The sequence below is a fragment of the Scomber japonicus genome, chromosome 8 (genome assembly GCF_027409825.1).
Source record: "Scomber japonicus isolate fScoJap1 chromosome 8, fScoJap1.pri, whole genome shotgun sequence".
Taxonomy (NCBI): Eukaryota; Metazoa; Chordata; class Actinopteri; order Scombriformes; family Scombridae; genus Scomber; species Scomber japonicus.
The window spans coordinates 24,433,201-24,460,474 of record NC_070585.1 but is presented as its reverse complement, the minus strand read 5'-3'; the positions used below and the strand labels follow the sequence as shown (position 1 = coordinate 24,460,474).

At 38.7% G+C, this 27,274-nt stretch overlaps 2 protein-coding genes across 3 annotated transcripts; one reads left to right on the top strand and one right to left on the bottom strand.

Moving 5' to 3' along the window:
- The first annotated feature begins 581 nt into the window (after positions 1–581).
- Positions 582–6,471, top strand: LOC128362832 (E3 ubiquitin/ISG15 ligase TRIM25-like). Its single transcript, XM_053323682.1, has 2 exons — positions 582–2,348; positions 4,943–6,471. Exons 1-2 carry the CDS (start codon positions 693–695, stop codon positions 6,368–6,370), a joined length of 3,084 nt encoding a protein of 1,027 aa, XP_053179657.1. The 5' UTR covers positions 582–692; the 3' UTR covers positions 6,371–6,471.
- Positions 6,472–9,379: 2,908 nt separating this feature from the next.
- On the bottom strand, positions 9,380–26,633 carry klhl3 (kelch-like family member 3). 2 transcript variants are annotated; one of them, XM_053324016.1, is made up of 15 exons: positions 26,575–26,633; positions 23,482–23,640; positions 22,595–22,701; positions 22,351–22,472; positions 19,595–19,757; positions 19,156–19,265; positions 16,653–16,769; positions 16,026–16,175; positions 15,735–15,852; positions 14,477–14,674; positions 13,168–13,269; positions 12,927–13,055; positions 12,188–12,328; positions 11,778–11,921; positions 9,380–11,643 (listed from the first exon to the last, which is right to left on the bottom strand). In XM_053324016.1, the coding sequence occupies exons 1-15, from the start codon at positions 26,622–26,624 to the stop codon at positions 11,615–11,617; spliced, it is 1,839 nt and encodes a 612-aa protein (XP_053179991.1). In that variant the 5' UTR covers positions 26,625–26,633; the 3' UTR covers positions 9,380–11,614. The 2 variants fall into 2 exon arrangements, with proteins under 2 accessions (XP_053179991.1, XP_053179992.1); XM_053324017.1 differs by having other exon boundaries at positions 23,482–23,616.
- Positions 26,634–27,274: the final 641 nt, after the last annotated feature.

The window sequence follows — 27,274 nt, the reverse complement described above, 5'->3', positions numbered from 1 at the left end:
ACAGTAAAGATATAATATATCGATATTATAGGTTTTTATGGAATGGTTTTACTGGTTTGGCTCACTTGAGATCAAATTTGTCTGTATGTTGCCCTTTAACTAAAATGAGTTTGACACCCCTGGAGTACTAGGAGATCTTTACTAGAGGCTGCAGTTTCAGGACCACAGTTCAAGTGCACATTTCACCACACCTAGCCTCCAGTCCGGTTGGTGGCGGTAATGCAGAAGAAGAAGAAGAAGAAGAAGAAGTTTCCAATGTTTATACAAAGATGGACGACGTCAGTGTGAGTACCGAAAATGAATTAACTGTGCTTGACGTTAAAACAAAACAAAAAATCATTTTACTAAACAAGGTCTACAGCAGTTTAAGATTAAATCAGGCTGCAGTGTTCAAAGTGTCAGTTAGATAACAGTGTGTAAGTCCTGTTAATATTATACTGGGCACTCTAATAGTTTATTGGGCTACATCGCAACATATGTCTCTGTTATCTCTCTCAAACTACTCCTCTTACTGAAATGAATCATGTCCTTGTTTCTTCCCCTTCAGGTCTACAGTTTGAAGATGTATGTAACTATGGTTACCTGCAGAGAGCTGTCAGCCTCCAGAAACACACCTGATTTAGATCAGAGCTCAAACTAGTTTCACTTCTAAGAAAGAGAAAGTCATACAGTCATCGCCACTGAGAGCTAAAATGGCTCAGAAAGGAGTTCAGCTGGATCCAGAAACCTTCTCTTGTTCGATCTGTCTGGATCTATTAAAGGTTCCAGTGACTCTTTCCTGTGGACACAGCTACTGCATGAGCTGCATTAAAATACACTGGGATGAAGAGGATCAGAAGAAAATCCACAGCTGCCCTCAGTGCAGGAAAACCTTCATACCGAGGCCTGTCCTGGAGAAAAACACCATGTTAGCAGCTTTAGTGGAGCAGCTGAAGAAGACTGGACTCCAGGCTGCTCCTGATGATCACTGCTATGCTGGACCTGAAGATGTGGCCTGTGATTTCTGCACGGGGAAGAAACTGAAAGCCCTCAAGTCCTGTCTGGTCTGTCTGGCCTCTTATTGTGAGAAACACCTCCAGCCTCACTATGATGTAGCTCCATTAAAGAAACACAAGCTGGTCCAACCCTCCAAAACACTACAAGAGAACATCTGCTCTCGTCATGATGAGGTGATGAAGATGTTCTGCCGCACTGATCAGCAGAGTATCTGTTATCTCTGCTCAGTGGATGAACATAAAGGCCACGATACAGTCTCAGCTGCAGCAGAAAGGACTGCGAGGCAGCGAGAGCTCAAGGTGAGTCGACAAAACATCCAGCAGAGAATCCAGGACAGAGAGAAAGATGTGAAACTGCTTCAACAGGAGGTGGAGGCCGTCAATCGCTCTGCTAATAAAGCAGTGAAGGACAGTGAGAAGATCTTCACTGAGCTGATCCGTCTCCTCCAGAAAAGAAGCTCTGATGTGAAGCAGCAGATCAGATCCCAACAGGAAACTGAGGTGAGTCGAGTCAAAAAGCTTCAGGAGAAGCTGCAGCAGGAGATCACTGAGCTGAAGAGGAAAGACGCTGACCTGAAGCAGCTCTCACACACAGAGGATCACAACCAGTTTCTACACAACTACCCCTCACTGTCACAACTCAGTGAACCTACAGACTCATCCAGCATCAATATCCGTCCTCTGAGATACTTTGAGGATGTGACAGCAGCTGTGACAGAGCTCAGAGATAAACTGCAGAACATCCTGAAGGAGGAATGGACAAACAACTCACTGACAGTCACTGAAGTGGATGATTCACAACCAGAGCCCAAGACCAGAGCTGGATTCTTAAAATATTCACGTGAAATCACACTGGATCCAAACACTGCACACACATTTCTGTTATTATCTGAGGGGAACAGAAAAGCAACATGCACATTCCCAGGACAGGCTTACTCTAGTCACCCAGACAGATTCACTGATTATTGTCAGGTCCTGAGTAGAGAGAATCTGACTGGACGTTGTTACTGGGAGGTGGAGTGGAGCAAGGGAGGAAGAGTTCATGTAGCAGTCTCATACAAGAACATCAGAAGAAATAATAATAATAATAAATTTGGACAAAATGACAAATCTTGGGCGTTAGATTATGACTATGACAATTATAAGTTTTGGTTCAACAACATCTCCACTCCTGTCTCAGGTCCTCTGTCTCCCAGAGTCGGAGTGTACCTGGATCACAAAGCAGGTATTCTGTCTTTCTACAGCGTCTCTGAAATCATGACTCTCCTCCACAGAGTCCAGACCACATTCACTCAGCCTCTCTATGTTGGACTTTGGTTTGGGGATTTTGGAGTCACAGCTGAATTCCGTAAATGAAAATAGACAAAACACATTTTAGGCTTCATGTGTCAGATACTGTGTTTGTATTTCTTCATTTTGTTTGTCTCTGTTGTTTCTGAGAGCTCGTTGCTGTGGTGTGACAAAGATCAGCTGTCAATCATACTCTGATTATATAACACTTTTTTCCAAAATCATTTGTTCTGTTGATGTTTTGAGTGTCTTAAAAGTTTACTTTACTCTCTTCCACTTCAGCATCTTGAACAGAGAAAATACCACACCTTCATTTATCATAGATATTTTGTTTTTCACCACTTGCTTTATTTTTATAAAGAAATGCATGATAAAATTGTAATAATCAATAAGAAGATCATTTATTATTTTTGTACATAGCTGATATTCTGACTTAAACAAACTGATTGTGTGGATGAAGTGAATCTGTTCATGAAATCATTGAACAAGAGTCATTTAACAGACTTTACTGATTAGATGTCTGAACAAACTGAAAAAAAATTTCTCAAGAAGGAAAAAAGAATTTTCTTTTGTCTTAATTTAGGGATCTTATTAAACTCTTCTGGAGAAAATGTGAAACTAATACGAAAGTTTATGGTTTTATTTAGATCTCTTGTTTTAAGCCTCACACACATTATCACACACACTCTGCTTGGATGTCAGTAGAGTGTGTTTTTACCACTGTTGTCAGCATAATGTTCATGTTGGCGCTGCTGAAAAACCAAAATATGAATACATGTGTTTGACAGAAGGTAAACAGGGATTGAAACACCAATGGCAGATGTGTCATATCTGAAAACATTCCAGTTTTTATCATCAGTCAAAAAGTGGAAACATTCATTGTCAGTCTTCATATTTAGTGTAACGACGTGAACGGTCGACTTGTTTGGCACCTGGTTTTCTAAAAATATTTCAAACAAGTAAGCAAACATTTAACTTTTTGTTTTGTTTTTCATTGTGCCTGCAACAGAGTGGTAAAATTCACACATGGTTCATATGTTGTAAACTGTAAATGTATTCTGTCTCTGTCAGTGTACAGTATGTTTCATCTCACACTTACCAACATGCACGGTTGATTCACAGACCTGGAATTCATTGCAGAAGTCATTGCAAAAGATGTCTCATGGAAAGGTAGAGAATTTGAAATCTGTTAAAAAAAACTAAGGTGAGAAGACGGATTTGTGTTGTAGTAAATACGTCTGAAGTCTGTGTTTAGATTTTTGTTCTGATCACAAACTGCAGTTACACCCTGATGGAAACTAAAACCTACTTCATGACATTTTTTACACTGAATTTTGCTCTAAATTCCTTCAGTCAGAGAAGATTTCAGGAGTTGCAGGTCACAAACTGCTCCCTCTTGCCTCCTCCAGGTCATCTAACATGTGATACTGTGTTTTATCACATCAATGTATTGTATGTATGTATGTATGTATCTATAAATGTTTTCTTACTCTGTGAATGCTTTTTTTCTGTTGTTTCTTCATTAACAAAAAAGGATGAGAAAATACAATCTGCAACAACACATGAAAATAAAGACTAAATTTACAAGCTTGCCACATCATTTGTCCTTTTTTTTGTGTCCAATAAACACATTCTGTAATTTTGGCTGTTTTTTTTTAATTACTGTTATAGTAATAGTTAATATGCTTAGACAACCTGTACTGTTAAAAAGGTGAAAATATTCAGATTTTAAAAAATTAAAAAACAAAAACCAGAGAAAATTTACAATAATTTTGAAAATAATATGAGTAAAACAAATATTCTATGACATACAGGTACAGCATGCAATCATATAGTTCAATTAGTATTTATGCATACACTAATCATGCTCCAACACGACCGCACACAACAAAGGAGCAAGAACACATAACCTGCAACACTCTCTGTTTACAACATTTTCTTGAAAACGTGAAATATTTAAATAAGTTATAACATTAAGTTATATCTTGGATGTTAAGAAGCAGTGATCGTCATTTTTCATGATCTTCTGACTGTAAATGAGTTATAAAATAATGAACAGATTAATTGATAATTAATTGAGGCTGGTGTATAAACTGATAATGGACAATGAAACACAGCCGTAAAGATATAAAATGTCTTCATAGGAATAACTACAATTGTTGACAAAATACTGTACTGCTTACAACTACATTACAGTGTTTCATAAACCACTTATCACATGTTTATACACGGATTATAAATGGTAAATAAGAGAACTTATTTTTCTTTTCAACCTGCATTAACATATTTTGACCACTTGGGGGCAGCAGAGCAGAGTGTAAACATTACTGTGTTCAGTGTTACAGCAGTCAATAATGAGGGGGAAAGCAAAGCAAATGCAATAAAAGGCTGAATTATACAAACTTGTGTGTGTCTCTACACCTTTGTACTTCATACTTTCACGTCGTTTACATTGATCTTATTTCTTTAATATTCAACTCTTCCTGGAATGAAGCACAGTTCGATAACTCCTCCCTCTTCTTCCTGTTCTCAAACACAACATTTCCTTGTTTCCTCCCGTTCAGATCTACAGTTTGAAGATGGATGTTACCAACATGTGGCGAACTGCAGAGCGCTATCAGCGCTAGATCAGACCTCAAACTAGTTTCACTTCTAAGAAAGAGAAAGTCATACAGTCATCGACACTAAGAGCTAAAATGGCTCAGAAAGGAGTTCAGCTGGATCCAGAAACTTTCTCTTGTTCGATCTGTCTGGATCTACTAAAGGTTCCAGTGACTCTTTCCTGTGGACACAGCTACTGCATGAGCTGCATTAAAATACACTGGGATGAAGAGGATCAGAAGAAAATCCACAGCTGCCCTCAGTGCAGGAAAACCTTCATACCGAGGCCTGTCCTGGAGAAAAACACCATGTTAGCAGCTTTAGTGGAGCAGCTGAAGAAGACTGGACTCCAAGCTGCTCCTGATGATCACTCTCGTCAAGATGAGGTGATGAAGATGCTCAAGGTGAGTCGACAAAACATCCAGCAGAGAATCCAGGACAGAGAGAAAGATGTGAAACTGCTTCAACAGGAGGTGGAGGCCGTCAATCGCTCTGCTAATAAAGCAGTGGAGGACAGTGAGAAGATCTTCACTGAGCTGATCCGTCTCCTCCAAAAAAGAAGCTCTGATGTGAAGCAGCAGATCAGAACCCAGCAGGAAACTGAGGTGAGTCGAGTCAAAGAGCTTCAGGAGAAGCTGCAGCAGGAGATCACTGAGCTGAAGAGGAAAGACGCTGACCTGAAGCAGCTCTCACACACAGAGGATCACAACCAGTTTCTACACAACTACCCCTCACTGTCACAACTCAGTGAACCTACAGACTCATCCAGCATCAATATCCGTCCTCTGAGATACTTTGAGGATGTGACAGCAGCTGTAACAGAGCTCAGAGATAAACTGCAGGACATCCTTAAGGAGGAATGGACAAACATCTCACTGACAATCACTGAAGTGGATGTTTTACTGTCTGATTCACAACCAGAGCCCAAGACCAGAGCTGGATTCTTAAAATATTCATGTGAAATCACACTGGATCCAAACACTGCAAAGACATATCTATTATTATCTGAGGGGAACAGAAAAGCAACATGCACATTCCCAGGACAGGCTTACTCGAGTCACCCAGACAGATTCACTGATTATTGTCAGGTCCTGAGTAGAGAGGGTCTGACTGGATGTTGTTACTGGGAGGTGGAGTGGAGCAAGACAGGAACAGTTCATGTAGCAGTCGCATACAAGAACATCAGCAGAGCAGGAGGCTCGGATGAATGTGCATTTGGACACAATGACAAATCTTGGGCGTTAGATTGTAACAAAAACAGTTATAAGTTTTGGTTCAACAACATCTCCACTCCCGTCTCAGGTCCTCAGTCCTCCAGATTCGGAGTGTACCTGGATCACAGAGCAGGTATTCTGTCTTTCTACAGTGTCTCTGAAACCATGACTCTCCTCCACAGAGTCCAGACCACATTCACTCAGCCTCTCTATGTTGGACTTAGGTTTAACTTTATTGGAGACACAGCTAAGTTCTGTAAACTGAAGTAGACAAAAACTATTTCAGACTTCATGTGTCAGATTCTGTGTTTGTATTTCTTCAATTTGTTTCTTTCCATTGTTTCTTAGAGGTTGTTGCTGTGGTGTGACAAAGATCAGCTGTCAATCAAACTCTGATTATCAACACTTTTTTTTTTAAATAATAATTTGTTCTGTTGATGGTTTGAGTTTCTTTAAACATCACTTTTTCCTTTGTGTTTTCAGCCACGGAGGCTATCATTGCTCATGATAATGTTTGAACTTACTGACATATCTTCAGATGAAAATTTAAACTTCTTTGTTTTAAATCAGTTTAATGTTTATTTTCATGTATTTGTGTGCCGTTGTTTCTCCTTCACGTCAGCATGTTAAATAGAGAAAACATTAGACCTTCATTTATCATAGATACTTTGTTCTCACTACTTGCTACATTTTTAATAAAAAAATGGATGATACAACTGTAATTATCCAGATTATAATCATGAAAATCATTTAATATTTTTTGTAAAGTTAAAAAAAAAATGCTGTCACTGCTATGGTGACACGTAAACAGTGATATAAAAAGGTGACAGTTTTCAGCAGATAAACAACCTGAACCTGCAGATTTTGGAAGGTTTGGTGCTGAACAAATATCAGTTCACATTTTTACCTGTTTTGGCAGAAACATCACAGGTTTTATCAATAATAGCTGAGTGATAGTTTGTACTGATAGTACCTCCTCCGCAGTTGGGTTTAGGACTTCAGTTACGGTTGGGCCTAGATGAGCTAAGTGCTTGGGGTTCAGGCACGAAAAATTTAACAAATACGGGGAAGATGAAATGAGAATTATCAGTAAAGGTTTTACAAATCAGAAACTGTGTTTTAATGAGTCTCTGGAGTCTCCATGATAATCTAGTCCAGATTTGACAGTTAGGTTTTTGATCTGCACCTGGTCTAATATGGTCTGGATGGGAAAAAAGCAGTGAAATCGTCCTTTTTTTGCATTTTCACAAATAAAGTAAAGGGTTTCAGATCATTAAGAAAAAATACTACAGTAAAAGTGAATAAAATTTAGGATTATGATAAGCAAGTAGGCAGAAATAGCAATAAGACTGAAAAGCAGTTTACCATGAGTAAGGACAATGAGGAAAATATGCTATAGTTAAAATGCTCAAAATTTAGGACAATTGCACTTTACTACTCATTCTCATTTCATCTTCCCCATAGCCTATTTGTTTATTTTTTTAAGTTCATGAATTAGCTTGTTTTCATCGCTTGGAATTAGCTTATTGGAGGTTTTAATGGTAAAATCAAACCAAATCTACATTTCTCCTATCAACACTGCAGAGAGGTCTGCTAGTTGCTAATTAAGCCAATTAACATTAGACCTGCCACATCATGACCATGCCAGGAAGAGCCTTATATATTGGTCTTTTTGTGTCTAAAAACAGAACAATTTAACTGTAAAGGTCATATTCAAACCAGTAAGAGACGACAACTTTAAACTAAAAACAATACATGGGTATAATGATAATGATAATGATAATAATAATTAATGGTAGCATGTTTAGTAGTTGATTGAATAAAACTAACACTGCTTAAATTCATGATTTTGAGTGTCCCGTACCCCAAGAATGTAGTTTAAAAAATGTAATATCTATATAATGAAAGAGTAAACAATTTTGCCATTTATTGTAAATATATTGGATGAAAAAAAAGTCATTAAAATTTCTTCCACCTACCCCAAACACTGTATTGACCCAATCATGTTAGATCATGTGATATACATTATTAACAGGTATTGATATCAATAATTCAAATAATACATCTTTAAAAATGTATCAGATAGAGGTTGCAAACTTTATTTTGTGCTGTCAACTTCTTTGACATATCAGATTTATATTTTGTGATATGAAACTCTTGTTACCATTTCTTCTCATCAGAACCAACATTTTCTCACTTGTGCTTTAATCTGCGGTGAGAGCCCAAAACACAGATGTGAACCAGCCGTGTACACCTGTGCTCACTTCATGCTAACAGCAGACAATGTTCAGGAACACTATCAATGTTTCTGCTGTGCATCTGTTACATAGAGAGGAGGATGAATTAAACTTAAGAGGCTCAAAGTCAAAAACGAAGACTCTGTTGTGCCTTAAAAGGAAAATCCCTGCATTTATGTCACTTTGTCTTCGAAACACAATTAATTGTTTACATACAAAACATCCTAAAGTGCTAAAATGCATAATTTTACACGTCAAAGTTTGGGCTTGGGGCATTTTTGCAAAGTAAACATACAAATGTGCACAAATTCAACATTCACAAACCAGTTTATCTCCATGGGAACACCCATTAATTAATTAACTGTTTAATTAACAACTTATATAGTTTATAATTATTTAAAATATGAGGATAATATTGATGTGATGACTTTAAGGACCACACATGTTGACAAAACAATCTCACTTTAAGGTCAATATAGTAGTCGCTCTGAGGTTCAAAGTTCAACTTCTTAGTTAACATCTACACAGTTTCATTCCTTGAAGTGAGCTGTTTTGTCAACTGCTGTTTACAGTCTCGACCATACTGGTGTTTTTGTGTTTTAGCCCATCTTTATCTAACAGAACATAGTTCAATTACTGCTGAGCATCTTTTACAGTAAAGCTGCGTTTTTAAACAACTAAGACTTGGACACTTGGAATTTGCACGAGATAAGTTGATTCATGAACTGATAGGTGTTTTTATTTTAAGGAGCAGTAATGCAGTGAAGAAAAGTTAAGATTGTTTAGTCATCCAGCTGATGGGTTCAGGTGCTGACGGGAGGTTTGACATCACTGTCTGCTGCCAAGCAAAGCTTAAACAATAATTTGAATAATCAATCGACAGGATAAGGTATGAGGACTTTCTTCAAGCAAAAGCACCAAACATCTCATTGTTCCAGCTTCTTAGTTGTGAGGATTATCATCTTTGCTGTCTATTATGGGACAGTGAACAGTGTTTTCTGACATTTTATTGGCCAAAGCAATAATCATTTGTTGGTTACAATTTCTTAGGTTTGATAATATGATGTGTTCATTTATTGTACATGATAATAAACTGAATATCTTTGGATTTTTGGGGTATTCTCTGACATTTATATAGGCCAAACCAGTAGTTGACATAATAAATGAATAATAAATTGTAAGTGTATCCTCTGAAACTGTGTCTGAATTCCCAGTGTGAAACCGGTGTTCTTAATAACTCCCACATGCATTCCCACAGTGCAGCAAAAAAACCTTCAAAGTATGTACAAAATTAATACTGATACTATCCCACTTCTCACCTTTGAAAATCATGACACCCTACATCAAATTATTAATGTGTGTCCAAAATCAGTATCATATTAACCTTTTAATGGCGTCCATGTTGACCTTTTGGATTATGGAAAATATGCACATCAGTCTCAAATGTTAGTTATGATTTGTAACATGGATGGGATTAATGTAGTATACATGACTGTTAAATAAAGTTAACATGAAAAAAACACCAGTATGATCTTGTAAATATCTGATATCGTTATTCATCAGGAGGTTATGAAATGAGAGAGGATCCCATCTGTGACTGGTAGGCAGAAGTGAAGGTTGGCTGAGGCTTTCATGAATTATGGCACCAGTCAGTCGACTAAATGACTCAGTTTAAATCCTCCAACAGCTGAACAGATGTGAAAAGAGCACAAGTGAGAAAATCAAATGAGAACTTCACTTTGATGTGAATAAATGCTAATGTGATCAACTGACCTAAAACAATAAATACAAATAGTGAACCTGCATCTTCCACAATTTTACAGCTGAATTTCTACAGTGTATTTTGACACACTTTCAGAGACAATAAACAGAAATAACTCCTCATTTGTCACTAAGAGATAAAAACACCTGGTTGCTCCAGCATTATTCTGATTCCGATCATCAAAACTGGCACATTTTTACAATTTCTGATCAAATTATTGGCCTTTGTGGCAGCTTTAAAACACTCCCATGAGTACGATTAGTAACGAAGACAGACAGCCGAGCAGCCGTCTGTCTGACAGCAGGTCAGTGATCCAGTTTGTCAGTCAGAAAGACGTGCAGACGTCCGACCGGCCAATCGGTGTGTCAGATCGCCAGCGATGCGGACAGCCAGCCTGCATCAGTCAGTGCATGTGTTCAGTGCATCAGTAGTCTGTCTATAACAGAATCAAGTCCTACCATGTTGAATCACATCAACTGGCCTGGGTCTAATGCCACAGCAGTGGTTCTCAACATCTCTGAAACAATCTCAAAAATATTAAATATGATAATTTGCATATAAGATGGTTTCTACATTCTTTAAATTCTCTTGCAGCTCTCTAAGGTCCAGGCCTTCAGGTTGAGAACATATACTCTCTGGCAACTGTGGTATTTTGCAAACCATACAGCAGCTCAGTTATACCGCAGCTCTCTGGAAAGCTGGTTTTCATTAGTTCAACAGCTGAAAGTGCTGATGGTTGGCACAGGAATCAAACAACTTGGTTCACTTCTCAAAATTAAGTTGAGCAACTAATTGCCACAAGACCATTATACTCTAGAAAATGTGGCAAGTCTGATTGTTTAAAAAAACTGGCTCCAAATGTGCTCCCAGATTTACAGGATTTAAGATGCAGCAGCCAATCACAGGTCAGCATTGCAATGCCCTGATTATTTGCAGCAACACCGTGAACGCTGAAAGCAGACAGTCCGCCTGAAGCATGGAAGTAGGCTGCTTCACTCGCTTGATGTGTCTGTCAGCTGGTGTTTCAGTGTTCGGTTCAGGTCTCCCAGGTCCATCAGCGACTGCAGGTGAAGCGTTGTGCTTCGTTTGGCCCCTCTATTTCAGCTTACAAGTCTTTCCAACGTCAGTGTCCGAGCAGATCTTATGTCAGCAGATACAGCGCTTATTATGTGCTAGGCATTTGAAAATGTTTCATTAAGACAAATTCTTTTAAGTCTGCTCTCCTGTGGCTATTGCTTTTTATCTAGTGCAACAGTGTCTTTAAAAGTAAAGATCTCACAGGGCTCTAATGGAAATGGCTTGGAGATAGCAAGTACACACTAAATCAAGTCGTGGGTTAGTGCCAAAAAGATCCGTCCTTGATTGTGTCAGCTGAGGGTTGAGGGCTCCCTGTTCATTCGAACAGTGTTTTCCTCAGGCGTTACTGCTTCGTTTGCCTTTTGAGCGTCAGATGTCAGTGTGCATCTCTTTGAAACTGGCTTCCGACGCAGAGCTGATGCTGTGGGAGGCCACTGGTCATAAAGGCTTGTCAATCACTGCTACTCCTGGAGAGGTGGGAACATGAAAGACAAATCAGCAACATAAACAGGTTAAAATGTGAGGACGCTTTCATATTTATGTCTCTTTTGTGACACAGAAATATATATCCTCAGCATTGATGGCATAATCAGGGACTTACCGGCATAGCTGCGTCCATTGCTCATGTTGGTGGGAATGAGGCTCCACTTGTCCGTGGCTGGGTTGTAAAACTCTACAGATGAGAGGTTACACGACCCGTCATCTCCTCCAATCACGTACAGCAGACCGTTTATTGCACAGACGCCTTGAAGGGAAGAATTACACACATAAAACAACACTGACAGATCCTAATATTTTTCTTTGCAACATTATGTAATTTTTCAGTCACTAGGTTTCTGGCTGTTTAAATGAATCTAAATTCATGCAACATAGATGAATCGTGATGATTGATCACTTAAAATCATTCAAAGAACACGATTGACATTTTCTGGCATTTACGTAACAGCCATCTAACCATTTTTGTGAAATCTGTTCGATGAATGCGGTGTGACTGTGGGTGTGCCATCTGACCTGCGTTTCTTCGGCACATGTTCATGTCACAGACCAGTCTCCAGGTGTTGGTTTGTGGGTCGTACACCTCAACACTTTTCCTCACCAGGGGCCCATCATGTCCTCCTGCTGCATATAGCTGGCCTCCTAACACACCAACACCTGGAAAAGAACCCAGTAAGAAACACAAAAAAGAGGCAACAGTGACTGTGTTGTCACAAAACCAGAAATGTGATTTGGATTATTTGCTCCTAGGGTCACAAGAGTGTCCAAAAAGTTCACAACAGCTCTGAAATCAAATAAACACTGGGCAGTGTGACAGCAGTGTACAGAAATACTGTAGTTATCTTTTCTTTCTAGGGTTTCTAGTTTGAACAATGCAGCCAGAGACCACTGGGTGGTGCTGTTGCTCCACTTCAGACTGTGGCAAAGAAACTGCTGTAATGCATCATTGTAGTACAACATATTATCATGTACTGTTTAAGGTTTCTTCAAATCAACCCAGGTTATCTTCTACAATATGTGTAGGGTCATTACTAGGCTGACATACACTGTAAAAACAAATAACAAAAAAGTAATATAACATAAAAATAAACAACCTTAACCTCCAAAGTGCACATTCTTGTACAGCTACTAATGGGGTTTAAAGTGCTTTATTGCTTCTGGTGTGTGTTGTGTATTTTATGTTAAGTAGGGTATAGAGAGTGTGTGTGTATGTGTATGTGTGTGTGTGTGTGTGTGTGTGTGTGTGTGTGTGTACCTGCTCCACTGCGCCGTGTGCTCATGTCAGCTACATAGCACCACTGATCAGTAACAGGGTCGTATTCTTCCACCGTACTGAGACACTGACGGGACGCTCCATCGTAGCCTCCTACTGCATACAGCTTACCTGTAATACACACACAGGTCATTGTAAAAGTACCATCTGAATTAAGTCACTTTAAAAAAAATGACACTGAAGTACACACAAAAGTAAACCAGGTAACACACTCGGGTCTTACCATCGACCACCCCTACACCCACACTGCTGCGTCGGGTGTTCATGTGAGCTACATAGATCCACTCATTGGTTTTATAGTTGTAGGCCTCTACTGTCGACAAACCTGATGAGGAGATACATAGAGAGAATGCGGCACATAAAAAATGGAGATGGAGAAAGACATAATAAACGTTTTTTAAAAAAGAAAAAGTGTGAGTGTGTTTGCGCATCACTCTGTGGGTGTAAATATTTTGCATCCAGCTGGTAAACGTGTTACAGTGTTTACTGTTAACACTGTAATTGTGCTTCTGCAAGCAATTCTAGCTGCTCACCCTCAGGTGGTGACGAGGAACGGAGAAAGGAGGCAGATAATGATGTTAAGCCAAAATGAAAAAATAGGTTTGGAAAAAGCAGCACCTCTGAACAAGTCTTGAACATAACAGTAACTCATAAAATATGATGTCTTGTTGACTCTATATAATAAGATAAGGACTGTAAAATTATTTATCCAATATTGTTTTTTCTATTTTTTTTTCTGCCGTTAACATACACCATTTCCCATAAATCCTAGATCAAGATAAACGTCATAGCTACTCAGAGAGGTGAGTTAATGGGCGAATCGAGGGGCCGTGGTTAATTCAGGCATGTAATACTCCTGTCATAGCAGCAGGATGGAGATGTGCGATTGGTGTAGAAGTTAACAGCCAGCGGAGATTACAGCTAAAACGTCAGTACTTTAGAAGACTGTTGTTAATTTTAAGGATGTGGACGAAAGCAAATTATGATGAAATAAGCACCTATGCTGGTAAATTTTCATGGGGTCTTTAGTTACTTTTTGACCGTATAAAATAATATTTGTTCTACTTCTGAATTCAATTGCTGTAATGGTTGCCAAAGTAAACTCTAGGAACATTGTTTTTTCAAAAACAAAGATGAAAGAAATTGAGGGATTCCATGGAGGTCCAGAAACTAGCTGAATAAAGGCCAGCCTCGACTTTGAAATTGTATACACCACTTATGTCTTTATCTGATAAACATCAAGGCCACAACAGTGTGTTTATGTTTCTTCATTTACAGTGTTCAGTTTTCCTCGTTTCACGGTCACACAATATCCAAAATTAAACAACATATGCTTTTAACCGTGACCTGTGATTAGACAATGGATCGTTCATCTATCATTTCTTTCCTGTTATAGATAAGGGACACATTCTATCTCTCGATTGTTAAGAGTGGACAAAAGTAAAAGACAAAAAAGTATTAACTAACAACTATTAACAGCTACACTACAGTGGCTATGGTGTGTGCGTAGTAGTATGGGGTTGTGTGTTTACCTATACTTCCGTTAAAGCCCCCCACCGCGTACAGCAGATCCCCCAACACAGCAGCTCCCAGTGTACTGCGTCTCTCCTGCATGCTCGCCACTGCACTCCACTGATCTCTCACTCCGTCGTAAACATCCACTGTTCTTTCCCGCAGTGAGCTGTTGAACCCCCCGACTGCGTACACACGTCCTGCCATGGAAACAACACCTGGACAGACAGAATTACACCTGTGCATGAGTTGTGGGATGATGTATATGGTGTAAAAATGTATTTAGGTAGGCTGTGACTTTTGGAGACTTTTTTATGTCTCCAAAAGACTTATGTTAGGGTTAATGTGTGGTAATTATTTCACTTGAAAAGAGCAACATTTCTACTGATGATGTAGTAATTTTATGGTACTATTTGAAGCTCATCATGTTTATAATGTCAACTGACTTTTGGGGAGTTTGAGGTCATATTTTGTTATGTATTGTAAAATTTATAATTTGGTGTATTTTACTATTGTATAACTGCACTGAAAAATATAAAATTCAACATGGGATAGTGAAAAATCTTCAGATGGGCTAGTGAACTTTCCACAACTTTTTTACTTCAAAGTCAATGACACACATTGAAACTGGCAGAATTCAATGCAATAATAGGTTTACTGTATAATAAGCAAGCATACACATAAACTGAGGCTGATTCATGGAGCAGACACTCACTTCAAATCTGAATGCTCTGTTTTATAAACACAAATCAAGTCCTCCTTTTGTACAGTTTAATTTGAAGGTGTTACGCCTATTTTCAAAATCCTCCCAAACTTTCCACCATTAGTTTTCATCCCTAGTCACACATTTCAAGTTAATTGGGTCATTTTGCTGTTCCTTTGAAAATATCATAATGAATTTTTTGTCTCCTTCAGCAGTCAATATTTTCATGAGGCAGTAGAATCAACACATGCGTATCATCTAGCTCTGACACCATTATCTTTGGCCCTGATAAGGTTTCCTTGTGTGCTCAGTGCCAGGTCATAGTGACCTAGCTTCTCATCGTGCCATCGTGGCCCACTATTATTACTGTAGCTCTCACAAAATACTTGAAAAATAAACAGGTTAAGGCCTTTAATGATTTTACATCTTAATTGTGAGCACAGAATAATATAAAGTACCTGATTCAATTTTGTAGTAAATGATTATATGTCTTGATTAATGCAATGTTGATAATGTCTTGATCAAATAAAAATAGCTGTATACAACCCTACAAAAATACAACAACATAAACTTACCTGCCCGGCAACGTCTTGAAGGCAGGTCGGCTACTTGGTACCATCGGTCTTCTTGGAAGTCGTAACACTCCACACTACGGATGGCCTTTGGAGCCTGACCCCCCACTACAATCATCACCTGTACGCATGCACGGACACACACACATAGAAGGTTCTCCAGTTGAGTTAAGGTAAGTATCATGTATGTACGCAGCATTTACATGCTCAGTTGTTGAGATATACTGTATATGTGTGTGTGTGTGTGTGTGTGTGTGTGTGTGTGTGTGTGTGTGTGTGTGTGTGTGTGTGTACCTTGGGGATGCTGATAGGTGTTCGCGGTCGGGTCCTGTCTGTCTTGATGAGGTGCCGCTGGTCGGCTGGCAGCAGGTGATACTTCATTGCTTCTATGAGAAAATCTTTACAGGTGTTGTTGTTCTTTATCAAAGCCTCTTCTTCCACAATCTGAAACATACATAATAATAATAATATTATTAATAAGCTTTATTTATATAGCACCTTTCAAAAAACGTGTTTACAAAGTGCTTCACAAACGCAAACAATATATACAATTCAGACATCTCTCCTTTAATTATCAAACACAATGAATCTGTGCAACTCTTTCTTTCCTGACTATTAATTTTATATGTATAGTAATGCATATAGTGGGTATAATAATACTTTTTAAAAAACTTTTCAACTTTTTCTGACAATAGAAAAACAAAGGCAGCTGGACTTGCTGTTAGGTCTTGAAAATGTTTCCATTCATCCCTGAAACTCTAAAGCTGATGTAGCCTCTGAGAAGACTAACAGTCTTCAAAATCATACTCTAATAAGAACCTAGACTGCACATAATTCAGGAGGCATATTTTATGTGATTGATGCATAAAAAAAGAAAAAGAAGGCAGGAAAAGCAGAGCAGACCAGACATTTTTCTTTTACCTGTACCAAGTAGTCTCTCGTTAGCAGTGGAAGTCTGACATGCTCCATCAGCTTGGGCATGTACTCCAGACGAGCCGGCTTATCGTACTTGATCCAAGCTATCATGGCCTCAAACACCTGGGAAAGAGATGGAGAGGAAAAAATCAGACAGTAGCGTGGGAGAAATCATGGTGAGGCAGAAATTAAGTCAGATGAAGACTCATAAAGAGACTCAGATCTCATATCTCTTCTTTTCTTTGACCTACTTTCACTTATAACACATCGACTTGTCAGTGCTCTGATTTAGCTTCTGCTGTGAAAAATGATGGCTTATTTGGGATGGAAAGCCAAAATAGAGAGGAAAGGATGTGTTTTACACTTTGGCTGGAGTTTCACACCTGTGGTTAATCACAGCATGAGGTGTTCACAACACTGGAAAGGAGTGGAGAGGAGGGAAGGGGGAGTTTTGTCACTGTTCAATGATCTCACACACGCTTTGTTTGAAACATACAAGAAGCAGGTCTTTAGTTTGGACACATCTCATGATGGCGTCTCAAAGTCACGACAATTAAACTCACTGATTGTAAGAACTGCAGTGTAGTATTCTTTCACAGTGAAACACCTTCACAGTAGAGCTGGGTGATAAAATGACCTCAACAATTTTAAGCATGAAATTTTCCATGATAACGATAATACATTTATGGTATTTATTTTGGAGTCTGTTTTCATCTACCTAAAGAAATACAGCAAAGAAAAAAAACGCATGTGGTTGACGTATGTACATATTCTGGTAACATTTTCTGCCATGTCACCTCCTTCATAAATTGCTCGTAATGCACTCCTAGCTGGACATCAGCATATCAGAGGTGGCAGACATTCATTTAACACCCTTTTAAGTCCAAAATAGGTTTTGGTGAAAAGACCACACCCTGTCAATAATCCTCTGCTTCAAATTCATTGATTTACACACATTCACACTTGACCATCTCCTGTTGGCCTGAGGAGCGACTCCACTTGAGTAATGGAGTCATTGAGGGTCCCTTTGTTCTGCAAAAGGCAAAACGATGCGAGAAAGAAGGCGATCACTCATCAACCCAAACTCTACTGAGGTTTAAAACTCAAGCCACTCACCTCAGACACATAATGTACTTTCACTTTACATTTACACCAACTACAAAAACTAGACACAGAAGTGTAATGCAATGCAATGAAACACAACTGCTCTCTAAAATAGTGTCATACTCATGTAAAAGTTTCTACTTCAGTTTTTTAAAGGATTGACTGAATTCTGTGGCACATTTTAAGGCTGTGAACATGTGATACATAGTAAAACCTCTTGTTATACCAACTTATGAGAGTTTGCACATAATTCATAGATGATTATCCCTCCAGATACATAGAAACTAACCATTCACGTTTTAAGGCTGTGAACATGTGATACATAGTAAAACCTCGTTATACCAGAATGTCCCAATATCTCTGATTCTGTATTACAACTCTTACTTCTGACTGGTGTTTTCCACACAGATGCTTGTAATATTATGTTAATATGGTGAAGAGCTGCTGTACGGTCAAAGCGCAGCAAGAGATGGAAGAAGTATATATATTTGTATAACAAAGAGAAAATTTTAATCTAGCTAAGTTGATTCTACCCCTGTGAAAATACAGTGAATACAAAAAGATGTCATTTAATCTAATTTCCAGTGATACCTGGTTTTAAGTCATCACAATTTGGCGTTCAAAGTCCAACTTAATAGTTACACCATTTTGTGCTTACGCCTTCTTCTCGCTAAGACTGTCCAAGTTTGAACAATCATTTTTGACCTCTGTCATTTCTCTCAAATTTCTATTTGTCCAGCTCTGTTCATTTCCTTATTGCAATGTCTTCTCTTTTTCTTTCATCTACTGCAAATTAGGAATGATTAGCGGGAGATTGTTAACAACATATACTAGCAATACATGCTGCGAAGCAATAGCCAGAGCTGCATGGGTATTCACATGGTCACACAACACTAAGACATGGCGTTGTTAAAACTAGGTTTAAGTTTAGTATAAAGACTTAGCAGTTAGGACCAGGCTCAATAAAGACCTGTTGGTAGATCCGAGACGCAGCCAGTTTTGACATTGAATGAACAGTTAATTGAGTCAGGCTCCCGTGTGTCTGTCCAGCTGAAGCAGCAGTCACCTTGACAGCAAGACGACACACAGATGCTACCTCACCGACTTCATGTTGACTGCTGAGGTCAGCTGATCAGACGTCATTTCTCTAGTGTCTAGCTTCTGATCCTCCACAATGTATTCTGTGTTTCTCCAGCATATGTACGTTGGTCTATGATTTGAGTCTATGATATGAGTTTAATATTTAGTTTTTATGTAAAGCACACTGAGTTGATCCCGTGTATGAAATGTGCTATATAAATAAAGCTGCCTTGCCTTAACCTGCATATCATTTCATTAAAAACTGCTCATTTTAAAGGGTTCAAGTGTATGTGTATGTGTGTGGTTGTTTGTTGTGCTTTCTGACCTTCTCCTCAGTGGAAACAGTGAGTTTGTCGCTGGAGATGAGGCTGCACACCTGCTGCAGAGAAAGGCCCAGAAACTCCTCTCCCTGCACCACTTCAGTGAAATGCTGCTCTGAGGGACACAAAACAACACAGGGTTACACACAACACAAACTAAACAGGCTACATCTGGATAATAAGCTCTACAAAGTGCTAAAAAAAAATAACGAAATTGAAAACAGAACACAATCAGGCAACTTATTAACTGTACATAAAATGTTTTCATGACATTTTCTAACTCGAACATGAAGCAATTTTCTGGAAGTTTCTGTATTTTTTCAGGGATGGACAAACTAACCGTTGCATAAAATCATCACCACCTACCACACACATTCACACAGTGGCAAGGATGACTCAGGATATGTGGTGTGTGTGTGTGTGTGTGAACAGCAGGAAACTTACCAGCGTATGCGTGGGCTTGGTTGAGAAGCTGTGTGCATGTATGCAGGTCAGCGAAAGCTCTGATGCCCAGACAGTTGGTGGGGTGAAGCTGAGATTGCAGGAACTCACAACAAACCTGACGAACATCCATCAGCTGCAGGAGACTGGCTGCTGGCAACAGAACCTGCAAAGAGGACACACACATACACACACACACGTCATAAATGTTTAGAAAAATTAAAATAGAATGATTAATGACCACCCACAGCCAAAGATTTAGGAGCATTTGGTGATTGAATATTAATTCTACACTTTGCAACCACACAGTTATTTAGCTGGTAAATTAATTGCCGCTAAACTAATCAGCAAAGCAGTTTCTTTTCGATAGTTAACGATCCAGGAGGTTGATCAACTTCTGTGCCTATCACCTACTTACAGAGTGAATTTCCTCAAGAAAAGGCTGGCAGGATACTTTCAATTAAATCCATTTGTTAACAAAACAGAGCATTTGGCACGTAACTGATAATGTGTTTTGAGCGTCTTCAGGCCACAGCTTACCAGTTGTATCACCACCGACACCATTAAATAAACAGACCAGGTGTGACCGTCAATACACTGATATCTGAATGCAGCAGTAAAATCTCCCTTGACAACAAACCAAAAGTAATTTCAAGAGCCGAGTGAAAAATAAATAATACTTTCATACAGTGTGACATTTTAATCATTTTACCCTTACATACTGTTCACTGTTACATTCGGTAACGTCCTATTAAAAGAAATGTGTATAGGGTTTTACAGCTCTCAAATGTAAACATGGGTCAAATTTGACCCTGAACAGTATGTAAGGATTACATTTGTGTTTTCTTTGTCTTCGAGGCTGTAATAGTACTGTCATATCATATCAAGTTGTATCAATGAAATATTTTCTCAAAAGCTATGTGATATTTGCTTTGGTCTCTACTGTTTAGCCTTTCAGGAACAGTCTTTAACTTTTCCTCTGTGTCGGCACCCTGCTGCACGCTGAACTGAAATGATCAAATAAAAGAGAGGGTTTTTTTATATCATGCAGGGCTGAAGTCAGTCTGAAGCTTGTCAGTTAGCTAAGCAGCCAGTTAGTGAGTGTACTGCTGAAAGCGTGATGCGAACAGACAATGTTCCCCTTTGATGCAGCCCTACACATTAGCCTAACTGGGTCAGTGAGACAGTCTCTGTCTGCCTCTACACCTCTTTGTCTGTCCACAGACTCACTCATCCTCTGAGTTTGTATTGTTACTGTCTCCTCTGTGCACAGCTGCCCTGGAGTCTTATATCTTCTGAAAGGGAGCATCAGGCCCACTGGCACTCAGCATACAGCAGCTGTGACACACCAACACACACATAAACACTGAGGGCAGCACAAACAACTCATGCTGAACGTTGTACAGTGAAAACACATTTAAAATAAATTGAAAGTAAAAGCAGTATTTTATTAAATATGCGCCACTAGTCAAAACACAAACAGGTCACACATTCATGAGTGAGCCAATCAGGCAGGCACGCTGCTAACAGTGGGAGGATTTCCTGCCTCTCTCCATGCACACTTCCTGTGCTAATAATGAGAGGAAGTATCCTGCCTGCAGCTTGATCCTGCTGCATTTATTCAACCCTGTGCCCGAGCCATGCAGCTACCAAGAGTTAATGCCACTGAAATAAACAAGGCCCCAATCCTTCACAGCAGAGCACGGCTCACAACCACGAGCAGTTCTCACATCCAAGGTAGCAAATATTTGTTCCTCAGGCAGGTTTATTGTGACAAGTCTGAAAATTATGTGAAAATACCAAAAAGTGATCAGATTCTTATGATAAACAATAACAGACATATTTAATATCATCAAACACAAAATAAAAACAACACTTTTACCAGTCAACTCTGATGTTCTTGCTTTTTTCCTTATTTTGTCTGATATGCTGATTTTTAAACAAGATATAAAGCAGACGTCTGTTTTAAAAAGGTGAAAACACTTTCACGAACTAGACTGTTCACTCAACGCAGACAGTAACCAGATATTAGATAAAAAACTCAAACATGTTGTGAATTGAAGGAGTTGAAAGCTTGCTATAATCAGATAGAACTAGGGGAAATCTTTCTGTAATTCTCGAAAATAAAGATTGTTGTCCATTTCCCTCTAATGAATCCTGGAGGGCTTTGTTGTAAGTGTTTCAATAGCAGCTTGTTCTGTTGTAAACCTGATTTTGCTCAGACTGGTGAGCAAAAACAAAGCTCCGTCTACACACAGAAAAAAGGTCAAGACGGCAGCGACAGGAAAAGTTTCCTTCACAACAACAAGGAAGTTTTGTAACTGTGTGACTAATGCTTGTGAGCCTACAGCTTTTCCTACAATTACCCAAACTGTAAAAACAGCAAGAAAATGTGACAATTCTTTTTAAACTGAGGTTAGTGTTTTGAAACATTGAACCCAGGGCTGTTTGAATGATTTCTGCTTCAAAATGTAACTCAACAGAGGAGAGGAAGAACTGAAAGAGCCACACTGACACTAAAACACAAAAAAACCTTGTTGGATATACGATGTGAAGTACTAATGTCCTGCTAATAGTGGTGGGACTTGCTGCTGATATGTGACACTAAAGTTTTCAAAGCAAAACTAGAGTTGAAAACTAGGTAAAAGCTTCCAAAACAGCATAAAAACTGCTAAAACAAACTACACATTTTCATCCACGCCCGTCTCTTCCTCCTTGCTGTCCTCTTCTTCAACACTACCCAACACGCTCTCTCTCACCTGAACGTTGTCCTCTGTGACCTCTATCTCAGCTGTGTAGATGTAGTCGACCAGTTTCCTCAGCGTCTGCCCGTCCACCTCTCTGATCTCCACCTGATGGGCCTTGCTTTCGCTCATGTCACCTACACACACATGGACAGAGAAACACGCACCGTTAAGCATAAAAAATGTGCACGCGTGTGGCGAACGCACACATTGTATACCTCAGCCAAACAAGCAAACAAACAACGGCGGGCGTATGTACCTGTGAACATGGCACAGAAATAGGGGCTACAGGACGCCAGGACCACCCGGTGAGCCGGCACTTCAACGCTCCCTGCCACCAGCTGCACATCGCACAGCATCTTTTTACTGAAGGATGACAAATGGCGGAGAGAAAGTTAGTACTAATTATGTGAATTTGTTCAAGTGTAGCGTAAAAATAAATATTCATACAGGAGCTACAAATAAGTGGGGATGTGTGAAATCATACAGCTGCCAGCAAATGTGCCAATTAAGGTATTAATCACCAGGTTGTAGTTTAAGATTTTTATAGAGTATATTATGGATTTGATCCAGCTGAGAATTGTCCTTTAATATCACTACTAAAAAGGGAAAAAACACAGTGTTACACCATTATTAATCACTGCTGTGTGAGCTTGTAAGCGTTGAATTATTGCAACGTCTCTCAATGCGACTGGTCTCTATCAGTTAGTGATTCCCCAAAATGTCTTTAACACTCACAGATACTGATTGTGACTGCATTCAGCTTAATAAGAGCAATAAATGTAGTCATAGCATAGTGAGACAAAGGAAGCTCGACTTAGGCTGTGTCCGAAATCACTCCCTTACTGTACCCCATTGGTGGGCCAGTTCTGGCCCGCATGCCGTATGTTTGACACCCCTGCTCTGGAGAGATTAGTGGTATTCTATCAAATTGAAACCAGCCACTGTAGCTTTTAAAATAATTATTGTTCAATATTTTTGGGAGGTTGGCTTTATTAAAAAAAAAAAAAAATGGTTTAACTTCACTGATGTACTGACATTTGACAACAGCCATGAAGACACAGAAACATTTGTGTAATACTTTTTTTTTTTGGGAGTAAATGCGCCTTCATACCCGATTCAGTCCATTCAAAAACATACACACACCTCCTCAGGTCATTCATCAGCTGGAAAGCCTTCCTCATGTGCGTCTGGTTGAAGGTGTGCATCCCTCCATTCACCGTGTCCTCCTCGGAGTCAGCGGCGCAGTTTGGACGCGGTGATGCCGGTGTGGCCACCAGACTGGTAAGACATGAGAGGCAGTGTCTGGATCATTGGGGATAGACGATGACCCAAAAGTTAGAAGGGGGTAACTTTAATGGTTCATCTCTAAAGATTATGAAGAGAGGAGGGGACAGAGACACGATACCGAACATAGTGAAGCCTGAGAAATCAACTGTGGAGGAAATGAATGAATGAATGAATGAATAAATGGAGTGTAACGCTCTTTAAATATACCTTTTTTTTGGGTGCAGGATATAGGGGAGTGTCTCTCATCATGTTTCACTGCCTGCCAGCTATTTTTAAATGCTTGTATGACGCTACTGACTCATCCTCCTTTTAATAATCCCAGGTTCTCCATGGTAATCTGCTTTGGTTGTCATGAAAGTCAGACGCAGCTGTACAGTAATGACTCTACAGTCTAGCTTTCATACATCTCTGAAGATCTTTTTTTTCTTTTCTTCTTGTGTAAAATATGACATCGACCCTGCTTGACTTTAAACACAGGTAGAAGTGTTTGGTTTATGTCTGACGCTCAGGACAAATTTTTTGTTTTAACACTTTCTCAAAAAGCTTTGGAATATAAACAGGATAAAACAGGCTCAGCTTGACAGGAGAGTTATATGAATTTAGGGCAACAAGTAATTAATAAGTGCTATAAAATTGCAAAAAAAAAAATTGCAATTGCAATTCCAAGGTGATGTCTTCTTCAATTGCGTTTTTATTTAAATTTAAATTTTGCTTTCTTTGTGAGAGTTTTTGGGACTCCGGTATCAGTCTAGATTCTCTGGATGTTTCAGGCCTTTTAATGAAATGTTGCAAATCAGTCAGCGGTGCTAATTTAATGCAACACTAGATTTTTTGGAAGTTACCTAACTTAATTTATCAGGTATTTAGTTCACTGGAATAGACCAAAAAAAGCAGACATTCCCATTTTATCTAACAAGTGTCTCAATTTAGTTTGTAAATTGAATTTAATTGTCAAACCGATACCTTTTACTCATGTCATTTTAACGAACTCATAACTTCACCATATGATCATTCGAGCATGTCTATTTGACTGAGGAAGCCAGATAATTTCCTTCAGTATTCATTGACCTATATTCTTCATACATTTTCATCTGTCACAGGGTCTTAAAACATAAGCCTGGCTGTGATGTGTAATTTTCTTACTGTCAAAAAATCCCATAAAACCCAAAACAACAATGTGTCAGTCTGTCTCTTGATACTTTCTGCTGAAATTAATCCCAAATCCAAGATGCACAATTTCATAAAACAGCTGACCACTGTAGTGTTACTCAAACAGGAGTAAAAGAAACATGTTTTGAGATTATTAATACACATTTCCCCTCCCCCGTGAATATTACAGCAGCACCAATGTGCGTCTATGGGCACAAATGAATAAGTTATAATCAGTTTTGGGCAACAGAGTCAATACTTAGTTACTGAGAGACATTCACTGTTGATTTGGGGCTTTTAATGGGATTATTTGATAATAAGAAAAAATGAGGATGACACCTGATTTATCCTTTATGCTTTCTTCATACGGGTACACAAAGAAAAGAGGGGAAAATAAAATATTCCGAGTATATCCAACCTTTTATTTCTGTCTGCTTTTCAAACCTCACAGAGACTTAATGCAGAGTGTAAAGCCTGTTGATTTCCATAGGACTGCACCTAATGATTATTATCATTAATGATTATTATTTGGTTTGGTTTATAAAAACAGACAATTACAGTTACTTATGAAAATGATGATGATCACAAAAGGGGTTATATCTGAATATTTTCTGTAAAAAAGCTTATTCTATATGTTGAATAATATTAATTTTGTTGCTTTGCGTGGATTTGATGTGCACAATGAATTATTTTGCCGTTTAAGCTATTTTGATGTCCTTATTCGCCTGAACAAATCCACATTGCCGCTTAAAGGTAAACAACCTGTCTAAAAACATGTTCTTGGAAATCTTTTTTTTCCCAATATGTTATAAATAAATCAGGATGTGGACCTTATTTAGAGCACACATGGGCTTAAATGGTCTCTCAGTACCAAAAAATCCATAATTTTTTCATAAAATACCTTTGTTTTATATTCCAAAATCTACATGAAATAATGAATACATTTTTAAATGAGAGAAAAATCTTGCTTTATAAGAAATGATCTACCTTATACATCATGTCAGTATCCATGAAAAATACCTGAATATAGATTTTAGTGGGTTTAATGGGCAAACATTGTTTTTTATAAGTTGTAGTATGTTACTTTGATTAAGTAATTCAAACAGTTACATTACTTAAGGTAACTAGTAACCTTCCCACCTCTTGCTGACACAGTTTTTATTAAACTATCTGACCTGTGTCACAAACAGTGGGAACAAATAATGATGCAGCACTTAGAAACCAATGTGGCAGTGTGGTGTTAACTCAGAGGAGACACGACAGCACAGGAGCTAGTTTATCAGTGTACGTCTATAACTCTGCCAGTTCGTTTCCGCCAATACACAAAATAAAACCAAAGAGTGTGACAGTAAAAAAGAAAAGGGTGTTTGTTTTGAGTTTGAAGTGCGTCAACTTGGAGCAGGGAGTGTATGTGTTAGCTCCTAGCACTGCTAACACAAGCTTATTATGATAGCTACACGTCAGTGCCACAAAATCATGGCTACACTCGCATTAACAGACCATTTTTGTTGATAAAGAGATACTCGGTTCGCTGTCTTAAAAGCAACAACTTGACAACTTAATAGTCTACATGTTAACTTGGTGGAGTTAACATCAGCTGCTCAGCCTCACCGACGCTTTAGCTAACTTAAGCTCAAGGCTAGCTGAGAGGAGAGAGAGATGTGTGTGTGTTTGGGTTAGTGGACGGTGGGGATCATGTGAGGGGGGGCAAATGTTAAGCGACAGATGTACAAGCAGCGTGAATCACAGCTTTACACACAAAAATAAATAAATAATCCCCTACTACTGATGCCAACTTACCCCAAAGACACACCGTCCATCCTCCCGGAGTCACAGACCGCAGCAGGCATGAGCGCCGTGCAGCAGCACACAGATCGTCTATTAGGAGGATGGATCACTCTGTAGCTTAAAAAAAAGGAAAAAGCACTGAGAGTTTGGTGCACTCCTATGCTCAAGCATCCCTAAATTTGATAAAAGCACCCCTAAAAAATAAGCAGGGTGGATTAGGGTAATGTGGGACAAATAGACTCCAGAGCATTTATCATTTTTTCTATTCAGTTATTTTAAAGCTAACTAGTATAATGCAAACTGTTATAAATTATATTGTGTAACATTACACATGTGTATACAGGCTACTAGTTTTTTTCTGATGAGAAAGCAAAAAACAACAACATACAGGCAGAAAGTTCAGAATCAGAAGGTTTTGGCAAATATAAGGTTGCTTTGCATAAATCAAAGTATTTCTAAGCCTAAAAAAATAGTGTCCCAGTTTACAAAATCTACAAATTCTGAAACGATTTGACACAAGAAACATTAATATATGTGCCATTTTCATTTTGAGTACAATATTTAAAAATTGTCTTCTGATTAAACAAGGAAACATCTCAACGATATAATGATATTAGGTGTTGGTATAATGTAGTGGATTCATATATGGTGAACAAGTCAGAATTGCAAAAAGTGTCCCACATTACCCTGATCCACCCTAGATTATTAGATT